This window comes from Nematolebias whitei, chromosome 7, assembly GCF_014905685.2.
Source record: "Nematolebias whitei isolate Nwh7 chromosome 7, NemWhi1, whole genome shotgun sequence".
Classification (NCBI taxonomy): domain Eukaryota; kingdom Metazoa; phylum Chordata; class Actinopteri; order Cyprinodontiformes; family Rivulidae; genus Nematolebias; species Nematolebias whitei.
This window is the reverse complement of record NC_056504.1, coordinates 42,996,544-43,008,286: the sequence shown is the minus strand read 5'-3', so window position 1 is coordinate 43,008,286 and position 11,743 is coordinate 42,996,544. Positions and strand designations below refer to the sequence as shown.

General features: G+C 40.6%; 1 protein-coding gene across 1 annotated transcript; it reads right to left on the bottom strand.

Moving 5' to 3' along the window:
• Positions 1-1,278: 1,278 nt before the first annotated feature.
• On the bottom strand, positions 1,279-11,118 carry LOC119412590 (E3 ubiquitin-protein ligase MARCHF9-like). Its single transcript, XM_037679621.1, has 4 exons — positions 10,777-11,118; positions 4,317-4,472; positions 1,881-2,073; positions 1,279-1,583 (listed from the first exon to the last, which is right to left on the bottom strand). The coding sequence occupies exons 1-4, from the start codon at positions 11,116-11,118 to the stop codon at positions 1,279-1,281; spliced, it is 996 nt and encodes a 331-aa protein (XP_037535549.1).
• Positions 11,119-11,743: the final 625 nt, after the last annotated feature.

Below are 11,743 nucleotides of genomic sequence, written 5' to 3'. Positions count from 1 at the left end.
ACAAGGTTTTTTTTTTTTTTTATTAAAAGGATTTACAGTATTCCCATTCATTCAGGCTCAAGAGATGACAACAGTAAACAAAGACAACAGTAGACGATCATAAAAGAAAGCATACTAATTAAGAAGAACAAATGAAAGGAAATGTAATAAAAATGAAACAAAAGCAGCTGGAGTGTAAAGCGATGTAGACTAAAAACAGGAACATGTTTGCATTGGTTTTTGCGACGAACTTAGCAGATGTTTGAAGCCACAGAGAGGTCAAGAGGAAGAGGAATCAATCACACTGAAACTGATTTATATCATAAATTGACTTGGATGCAATTTAAATCAGGTTTACTAATTATCTTTAATTTGTAAAATAACTTTTGCTCATGTGTAATATAATGAAATGTTAAGTGTCTGCCCCCATTATTTTAAAGCATTCGAGAACATGGAAAAAGTTAACAGAAGTGCTGCACAGCTCTCGTCTAACGGCATTTGTTACACTTTGTAAATCTTGCTTTACAGAAACATGACCAGCAACAGAAAATAAAACTACAGTTACTTTAGATTTTTTAAAATAAAATGCATATATGAAAGTTTCCTGTCTTATTTCTGCAGCCCATTTGAAACAGACATGTTACTTTTATATCCTTTTGGTCTTTTATAGCAAATAAAAAAAAAACCAAACAGCACACACTTTATTTTTTTGTATTTTTAAGCAAATATGTCAAAACTTGAATAGCTTTCAAAGGTCATATCTAGTGTGTGCGCGTGTGTGTGGGGGATACACACTAATTTTGATCATCAACGTTTTATGTCAACAATGAATATCCTTTTATAAATACAACAAATATCCATCCATCCATCCATTATCTTTACCTACTTCTTCCTTTTCAGGTCACGGGGTCACTGGAGCTCGTTTCCAGCAGTCACTATACATGCGAGGGGTAGTGGACACCCTGGACAGGTTGCAAGTCCATCACAGGGCGTACAAAGAATAAATTAAAAATTGAAAACAACTAACAAAATCATAAATAAACAGTTCCATTTAGAAAGATGTGTCATGTTTTAAAAATCCAACTTTTTACCCAGAAATATTTTGTTTGCCCACAAAGTTTTATTGGAATGACCTCGCCCTCACAAAGCTCAGAAACATTTTTCTCCTCATAGCTCTGTGAGAGTTCAAGAACAAAACACACAACTACAGTTCCTGGCAGTTTGTTATGGCACATTAGGATATCTGTGTATAAGCACTTCAGCGTCCTCTTTGAGGACTTTAGTCTGTTTGTCCTGCCCTCATACGGTTGTCACTCTCATGACCATCTCCTGGTTGGAGCCGCTCAGGTTGGACGCTCTCAGCTGGCTGAGGATGTGCAGGATGGCGTAGCCACAGTGGTGGTTGAGAATAGTCCTGACGTACCGGCTCATTCTTCGGCCACTGGAAAAGTTTGTCTCGACCTGAGCAGCAGCTTTACCGCTGCAGCTGATGGGGTCGCCTAAATCCTTGGCCTTCTCGTAGTTCAGCACTTTCCACTGCTGGTTCACCGCCTGCCAGCGCTTGAAGATCCGGTAAACAGAAGAGCCTTCGTGGATTATAAGGCCTGGGTGTTAGAGGCAAAAAAAAAAAGTTGCGAGGTTTAGGCAGAATAAAAAAAAAAAAAAAAAACTGTTTTTTGTTAAAAACAAATAAAAATGAGAAAACATGGAAATGTACTGAAGGTACAGAATGATACTTGGGTTGTTTGTGAATGTTATAGAATAAAAATAGCTTCTGCTAAATTCACAATACAAGCTCGAAAATGAACATGTAAACATGTTAAAATGAAAAGCCTTTTGTTGCACTGTGCTGGTGTCTTGACGTGAAACGGACCTAGTCCTAATGTGTCGGAGCATCTTACCAATGCAAACTATGTCCATGAAGCCGTACATGCTGTAGCAGATCTGAAACAGGATGTCCTGCCGCTGCCATTTGGCCGAGGGGCTGAGAGAAGACCACACCAACCAGGAAACACTCGCCATGAGGAACAGAGAGCCCAGGATGATGGCAGCAATCTGCACCTTCTCAATCACCGTCAGAGAAATGGCCTGCCACTAGAAACAGACACAAAAAACACATTTTCACACAACTAATGGCTAATGAGAGACACGGCAACTGATTTACAGGCTGTAAAATGAATGAATCGTGCAAGTGGGAATCATTGTTAAAGCTTTAAAAGGCTGCAATCATTTAACAACACCATTTGTTTAGTTAAACACTAAATGTTATAAAGTTCACATGACTTTGGTGTCCGCTGGAGCTCCAGTGGGTTTGTAGGTGTCCTCCTGCTGGACACTGTTCTGTTAAATTTCTGTTTTTAAATGCAATGCATTAATTTTTTTTAAACCAAATTTTAAAAATCCTTTATTTATTATTCAATATTGAAGAGCTCTGACTTTAATAATTTCCATGCAGCAATGATTTTGTTCAGTTTATTTTTATTTTTGGACATGACGATAAATCTTGGATGTTGATAGTATTAGCGGGTGAGTTTAAAACATGTCTACAGATGAAAGATGCTCAAACTTTTGTTGTAAAATATTTTGTCCATGAACTTTATCATTTGCATGTGCAGAATTCTTTGTCCTAAGGGAGCATGTCCCTACAGGTGGACAGTGTACAAACTATGCACCCTTAGGGGAACGAAGTTGTCCATATAAGATGTCTACAGCTAAGTTTAATCTGTCCATCAAAGAAAACAACTTTTATACTCTTTATTTTTTCAATGAAAATTTGAGAAATGTTTTGCCAAATACATTTATTTATTTGTAATTTTATAACCTCTTCTATACAGCACTATGCTCATGAAGTAAATTGTGTTTAATAGTAGAGCACCCTCCTCCTCACTTGTGCATTGCAAAACATCTGGATTAAAAAAATGGTTACAGTTGCAGTACTTCAGATGATCGGTTTCTCACAGGATTTATTCCTGGAAACTTCCTGTTGAACATCCCCGTGTAATTTCTTCAGAGCTACAGAAACTCCCAGAAACCCTAACGAGAAGTTTCTTGTTGCGCACTGGTGCACAGAGGCTGAAGAAAAAGGCCAATCTGAACCTGCTGTTAATGTAAACCCCAAAGAGATTATCTTTTCATAATTCACACATTAATTATTAGACTTTCTGTCAGTTTGTCTCTCACATTGAACTGTAAAGCTTTTTTCCTGTGAAAATACTGATTAAAAGCTGAGCGCTGAATGGTTCTGCAGAAATGTGCTGAAGAAGCTAAAATGAAGCTGTTAAAGCTAAAAGAAACAAAACAGTAGTTAAAAAGATAAAACAGTTCAATGTAAGGAAAAAATCTATCTAAAACCCAAAAGTATCAAAAGACTAGCTTAAATCTAATAGAAGGAAAATGCTAGCTGTGAAACTAGCATTATGCTATTATTAAAGCTAAAAGAGGCCAAATGCTATCTAAAATGCAAAAGCAGCAAAATGTTATATTAAAGTTGGCAGAAGCAAAATGATATACTAAATTAGCAAAAGACTAGCTAAAAATGGCAAATGTCTAGCTAAAAGCTAACAGAACTGTTAAGTGGAACACAGCACTAGCCAAAAGAAGCACAACACTAGGTAAAACAAGAAAAACACTAGCTAAAAGTAGCAAAACTTTAACTAAAAGAAGCAAAAACAGTTGATTAAAAAAACAGAATTTGTAAAATGCTAAAGGGAGCAAAAAAATGCTAATAAAAGTAATAAATCACTAGCTAAAAGTGGAAAAAAATAGAAAAAGCTAAATGTAGCAAAGCTAACAAATGATTTGGGATTGTCACTTTATCCATGCTGCTGATTTCTAACCTTAAGCTGCTGTATTCATACCCATCTGCTCACAAACAGACTCATGTTCAGGCTGCTGTTTAATACCATATTAGATTACATTATTATTGTTTAGCGTATATCTTAGAATATCTTTGAATACTGTTTCTTTTTTATACTTTATATTTTTGGGTGTAAATGGAACCTCGAGTATACAATTTTGTTCCACCTCATGTACCACATGTGATGCCAACAATGACCTTGAAGCCAGAAGAGGTGGAACAGAAGTTAAACAGCTAAAAGCTACAAATAGGAAATCTCAAAGCTAAAAGCAGCGATAAATAAACAAAGACAAAGATAAAGCTAAAGCTGATTTTAATCGAGAACAATGTAATTCTCTGGGAACATAACTAAAATATCACAAAAGCAGTTAGACTGAAAAATAAAGACAGAAAAAAAAGAAGAGTAAAACAAGTTTTTTTTTTTTTACCCTGTAAATCTAAAAGTCTTTGTTTATGTTTGCTCAGTTCTGCACAAAAGTACCTGCAGAGGGTTTTTGGTGCTGATGGCCAACACGTGGTACTTGAAGTAGCAGAGCTCGCAGCTCCAGGAGCCTCTCTCGCTGATCCAGCGGATGAGGCAGGCCTGGTGGGTGCAGCGCACCGAGCCGTCACAGCGACAGGGGCCCAACAGCTCCCCCTGCAGGACGACACGTGAAACAACCACAGGCTGCTGCCACTATCAACACAGCTTTGACAGTTTCATGACATTCATCAGCCAACTACATTGTTGCGAAACTAGCAGATGTTATTATAAAATTATTTATAGGCAAAAATAAATCTATACGTGTGCATAAGTGAGTTCTGTTTGTTCCCCGTGTGTACGTTGAAAACAAAGGAGCTTTCGGTTCTTCGCGTTTCATAAATATGCATTAATCAGTTTAATTGTCATTAAAAGCAGCATCCTGTAACCCCTGCATCTATTTTCAGAAGCCTCAGAGACTCTCGACTCTTCAGCTTCTCTTTGACAGTTTCTCGTGCGAAGGAAGCCTCCAATCTTTACTTTCTTTTTTATTCCACTTTGATCATCATTTGTTTTCCCTGTGTGCTGTATTTTTTTCCCTGACAGCTGCTGATGCTCATTTATTTTTTTATTTTCTTAGTAAAATTATCTCAAGTCCTGAAAATAAGGACATTATGATTGTGTAAATCAGTGAATTGTAGCTCCACACCAGGGTTGGACACACACACACTTCTCTGTCAGCTTGTGTTGACACTTTGTTAAAAGATACCCCCCCCCCCCCCCCACACACACACACACACACTTTTGTTATTTTCCACCACCGAAAAGTGGAGGCGGACAATAATGGATAATGTTTTTGGTCATAAGTGTGTGTTCATGTGTCTGTCTGTTGCCAAAACTTTTTGTGAACCACAGGAGGAATTTTACGGAAACTGGCAGAAAGTAATCATCAGATGAGCATCTATACAACTGAACAACTTTTGTAGTCATCCTCATTCAAGATGGCCGCCACAGCTAATCGCCTTCTAAAAACCCACACACAAAAATACCCTCACTATTCTGTCAAATTTGCAAACATTGAGCTCAGATTTGTTGTGGCAAACTATTTTACAACAAATTACAAATTCATATTACTGTGCAAGATCTTTCTCCAGTTAACTGCTGGAGTCAATCATGTTAGCAAAATATCTCATGAACCATATTGTTGAAACTTTCAGAAAGAATTCACCTCTAAAAAGGATTATCTTTCAACTCAGTCCAGATCGACAGCCACTAAAGCTAAGTGACACTGGCCAACACAGCAATGGCTACGACTGAGCTGAAGTTTGTTGTGGTAGTAGCTGAGAGTCCTTCACAACACATACTGTGAGCGAGACATCTTGCATTAGATTTTAGATCATTTTTAAACCTTGAAAATATTAACTCTGTCATTTTTTTTTTACATAAGATGATCTTAGTCTAGTCCAGAAGGAACAATGAGAGTTCCTGACGGTGGAACACAGGACCAGCTCTTTACCCTCACTAGGGTCCTTGAGGGGTCATGGGTGTTTTCCCATCTTGTCTACATGTGTTTTGTGGACTTGGAGAAGGCATTTGACCATGTTCTTTGGGGTGCACTGTGGTGGGTGCTCTGTGAGTATGGGATTGGGGGCCCGGTGTTACGGGCTATTCGGTCCCTATACAAGCTTTGCAAGAGTTTGGTTTTCATTGCTGGCAGTAAGTTGGACCCCTTCAGGGTGAGAACTGGATTACGCCAGGGCTGCCCGTTGTCACCGATTCTGTTCATAACTTTAATGGACAGAATTTCTCGGTGCAGCGGAGGGAGTCCAGTTTGGTGGCCTCAGGATTCCATCTCTGCTCTTTGCAGATGATGTGATCCTGTTGACGTCATCGTGCCAAGGTTTTCAGCTCTCACTGGAGCGGTTTGAACTTTGAAGCCATGGTCCTCAGTTGAAAAAGAGTGGATTGTTCTCTTCAGGCTGAGGGTGAGGTTCTGCCTCATGTGGAGAAGTTCAAGTATCTCAGGGTTTTGTTCATGAGTGAGGGAAGAATGAAACGTTAGATTAGGGGGCCGAGATAGTGTAGAGGCAGGGCAGCCGACTCGGCACCGAAAGTCCCAGGTTCCATCCCCAGTTATTGCACATCTCGTGATGTCTCTGAGCAGCCTGCCTTATCCCCAAAATGCCCCCGCGTGCTTTCAATAGCTGCCCACTGCACCACCTGGTGGTGGATGGGTTAAATGCAGAGAGCCAATTTCGCCATTGTATGGAAACATACATTGATGACAACACATAAAACATTATTATTATTATTGACAGACGGATTGGTGCAGAGTCCGCTGTATTGTGGACCTTCTGCCAATCTATTGTGGTGAAGTGGGAGCTGAGCTGTGAGGCAAAGCTCTCTGTTTATCCGTTGATCTACGTTCCTACCCTCATCTATGGTCATGAGCTCTGGGTAGTGACCGAAAGAATGAGATTGCAGATACAGGCAGTTGAAATGAGTTTCCTCTGCAGAGTAGCTGGACTCTCCCTTAAAGAAAGGGTGAGAAGCTCAATTATCTTGGAGACTTGAATAGAACCGCTGCTCCTCCACATCGAAAGGAGCCAGTTGAGGTGGTTCGGGCATCTGGTAAGGATGCTTCTTGGATGCTTCCCTCAGGAGGTACTTTGGGCATGTCCAACTGGGGGGAGACCCCGGGGAAGACCCAGGACATACCATGTCTCTCGGTTGGCCTGGGAACACCTTGGGGTCCCCCCAGAAGAGCTGGAAGAGGTGGCTGTGGAAAGAGATGTTTGGGCCTCCCTGCTCAAACTGCTGCCCCCGCGACTCGACTTCGTAATAAGCAGAAGATAATGGATGCATGGATCTTAGTCTAAAACTGTAAAAGTCAAAAATGTTTATCTTGATGGTTTCTTCTCTTCATATAAAGACTCAGTGAACCGGTCTTAAACACGATGGTGAGACCTTTAAACGGCGCAAAGCACCACGAGGCATAGATGTGTAGTTATGAGCGGGAAACTAATCTTTTATTTTGAAACCATCTGCTGGTCTAACCCAGCAAAGGATTACATCCCGAGCCGCAGACTCAGCTTTTCTTTGGGGAGTTGATTCATCATCGATACATCTTCTTTTTAATATCTCTGTCTGAACACAGTTTACAGGTCGTTTTCCATCAGCCTCCAAATAAATCACAGGACATTTGCTGCAGGTTTTAGCTGCTATGCGACCCCCCTGCTGTGATTTCTGTCAGACCACAAGCATCACACAAGTTTGGAGGTATTTGGAGAGAAAAACACTTTCTGAGAGCCTGCTCGTTTGTTGCTCCCCCAGACTGGCTTGTTGTGGACTAAGATGTCTGTTCCTCAACTCAAACCTCCTCCATGAGTCAATCAAACTTTCTGTCTTGTACAAACTGCAGAGTGTGAGGACTTCTCATCAGTGACCACAAATCTTCTTCTCACATTCTTAACTCGTGCCCTTTGTCTACTCACTGAACATTTTAGATCACTACCAATACTCAGTTTAATCTCAGGCACTCCATACATTTACTTTGAAATCTGCTCAGATTAAATGAATCATCGCAGACTAAGATTATTTTCTGTTGAGAAACAATGGTGTCACAGTCGTTTTGGTTAAATATTAAAAATAACTTGATGCACAATCACACGAGTCAAATCTCACGTGACCTGTGAGCATTTGGAGTATGAGCTGTGAATAACTCTCAGCTACTACCACGCCAAATTTTAGTTCAGCATCAAAAATTCACTGCAGTGTAAACATTTATGTAGGTTAAGGTTGAGAAGCTGTTCCAGCCATCTCAAACTGTGTTGACTCCAAAATATTAACACTTGCAGATGTAAAACCAATAAGAACTTTCTGAAAGTTTCATTAAAATCTGTACAGTGGTTCATGAAATATTTTGCTAACAGACAAACTCAAGCAGTAACTGTATTTCAAAAGTTTTAAGCAAAACTGTTGCACAATGTATTGTGCTCAACGTGAGTCAGGTTCAATGCCCAGATACTATCCAAGTATTAGTTAAATATATGTAAATTGTCTGAGTTATAGCACTTTTTGTGTTTTCTTAGATCAGTTGGCTGTGGCAGCCATCTTTACTGGGCTGAGTCAGAAATCTCATCACTTGTAGATCTATAGCTAATTATTACTTTTTATAGGTTTTATCTGTTTTGAGGTTTCTGAGATATCTCGCTAACAGACAAACAGACTTGACTCCAGTTGTTAATAGCAAGATTTTAAACACAGACCTTTGCAAGACCAGTTAGCGCCTGGTGTACAAGTTGGGTATTAGTTTCAGCTACTACCACGTCAAAGCTTAGATCAGTATCTGTGACTGAGTCATTGCTATTTTATTGTAAACTAAGGTAGATTAGCTGTGGCAGCCATTTTGAATTGAACTGACTCCAATAGCCAGTCTATTTTTTCTTACTAGCTCTCTAACGAGGCGCACGCATTTCTCCCCTCTCCCTGTTCTCCTGCTTTTTTGTTCTCTGTCTGTGTATCGGAGCAGCTCCTAGTTTTACACATCTTCTGAAATGAAAACTACTGTTTTGGATCTGACCAACTGGACTTTCGACATAAAATACCAAAAATATTTTCAACAAAGCGACAGGGTCCTGCCTGGAGAACCCTCATCTGCTCGGACGAGACGCATGCAGCTGGATATATCTCTGGGGGTGATGCGTCTACCTCTGCTATCGAACGAGGACGCCGAAATTGCATATAATTGGATTTATGATAACCGGTTTCCTGTTTTTGGAATAGTCTGGATCCTGGTTTATCAACGTACAAAGAAGACGGCTGCAGCTAATTTGGACCTTGTCAGGCTGCTGTCTATGTGAAGGTTTGGTTCGTGCTTTGAGGACTCAAAATCAGCTGATTTACGAGCTAAATCGTAAGTTGGAAGTGATTTGAATCGCAGGCCACCTGTGACTTTGGGACTTGTCAGCATGAAAACCATCTTGAAGAGGCTCGTAAGCACGGACCAGCAGAATGCACCCTTATTTGGCCATTTCGGACATTGGAAAGTATCAGTACAGACTCAAGGCTGACAAGAAAAATAGTCTCCCTGAATAAGTCAACAATTCTGGTTTATATGAATCTCTCCTCGACTGGCCTCGAACAGACCGGCTTTTCAATTTCTCCTTGGAAATGTGTAAACTGAGGAAAAGCTTCGTCTAAGAATAAGAAGGCCGCGCTTTATAGCAGCAGCTACGTGCACTCCGTCCATCTTTTGGACGGTTGCACGGACAAATTCTTGTTTTATCTCGGTGCAATAATAATAAAGCTTATTCTGACTCTGATTTTGTAGATGTGCATCCAGTTATTACATTCTGAAAGTTTGGTTCATGCGATATTTCGCTAATAATACAGACCAACAAACACAGAGACAAACTTTCTAGCACCCCCTTCACCTTCAGTGGCGGGAGACAAACAGTGAAGTAAACAAACAATAGAAATAAGACGAAAAATAAGTAAATAAAAGGTATTATAACCCTTTTATGTCATTTGTAACAGCAACAAAATTAGATCTCTGGATGTCTTATTTTGAAAGGTTTCCAGATGTGTTTGGAGCAGCTTTGTCTTCATTCTTTGTTCTTTTTGTAAAACTGTGCCTCTTTTGTTAGTTTGCATAATTTTCAAACGGGCTTCAAATGTCTTCTAGTTGATTTGAAAATGTTATGAATCATTATCACCTCACATCAAAAGGCAAAAAAGGGCAGCAATGTTTTTTTTTTTTGCCGATGCCCATTGGTATTCGTGTTGGAATGTCAAGCAAAATATCTCACAAAATAGATGAAACATTTGAATGAAACTGTCAGAAAATAATCTTTAGAGCTTCAGCTACAACCGATTCACGTTTTAGGACAACCCAGTTCAAGATGGCCACCACAGCTATCGGTAATCATTATTATTATTGTTTCATTTACCTTTTATTTATCCAGGTAGTCTCATTGAGCCACGAGAACTCATTTTCAAGAGAGACCTATTTAGGGAGCAGATGGGGGTTAAGGGGCTTGAACCGACGATCTTCTGATCACAGGCCCACCTTCTCTAACCTCTGAGCCATCACTCCCCCAAACTTCACGAGCACAAAAATGGTTACAATTCAGTCAATTTTACAACTATTGAGTTAAATTTCGGAGTAGAGAGTCCCCCCTAACGTAGCGCTAAAAGAGCAAACTATCCCATGAATGAAACTTTCATGAAGTTATTATTGGATTTCTATTACAGCAGATTACTTTTGGAATCAGTCCATTGAGTCAACAGTGACCCGCTGATTGCTTGGGCCCCTGGTCCTGCTTCTTTTCCTGCCTTCATCCATTTTTAAGAGCCACCTGTCCTGCTGAAGGCTCCATGAGCTCACCACTGCTTCATCACTACTGAAGGGAGTCACTGGAATAAAAACCTGCTCCCCTTCCTGTTCATGCACACATCAACACTTGTATAATAAGTTCACCTTCTCTGGCCCCTGGAAGCAGATCCGGCACTGTGGCGTCCGTGTCCCGCTCTCAGAGAAGCTTGGTGGGGAACCTGTGTCCAGAGCCCCCTCCTGGATTCTGGTTCCTTTATGATCCTCAAGAGCCAGACTGCGTGGCCGGGGTTCAGACCCATAATAGTCCTCCTCATCTTCACCACCATCCTGACGAGAGCAGCTCATCTGCGGCCAACCACATCCTCCACTGGCGAAGCCCCTCATCCTGATGTGCGAGTCGGAGCCTGGGTCAGCCCTCCTGTTTTGATCGGAGCGCATCAGCAGCAGCACCTCATTGAACAACATCTGGATCCGATACTTGAACATGCTTCAGCAGCTTTACTACACAGGCAGCAGGAAACAAAGGAGCCCCCAGCTTGGCTCTGATCGCTCCTTCTTCGTCACGTTCTCATCATTATACTATTGTTCTCAGTCGATTAAACCTTTTGATGCACGCGAACAGAGCACATTTGGTTTAAAAAAACACAAGAGAAGCATGCTCCAAACATGATAGGCTGTCAGATCAGCCCACAGCTCTTTGCATATCCTGTTGTTATAGCATGTGCACCGCTGGCCGACCAATGGGGAAGGATTAGAGGGTGCCCCCCCCCCCCCCAAACGCAGGCGTTTCTATGGAAGTTCAAAACCAAAAAAAATAGAAAAAAATACAGGGATCCATGAGCCTGAGGAGTCCAGCAGTGCAGCAAACAAAGAGCAGGAGCTGCTCAAGGCTTTCTGCTTGGAAAATCAGAGTCTGAGGAAGGTGAACTCTAAGAACTAAATTAATATTAGAGGAGTTTTTTTTATTTTTATTTTAAGGGATAACTGCTTCTTTCTTGTCTCCTTTCGTGTCCCAGAGATAAGGCGCTGAAGCTAAAAAATAAATACCTTGTATATTTATATTTGTTGTATCACTTCTTCTGCCGACCATTTCTGCGCCACAAATGGGGAA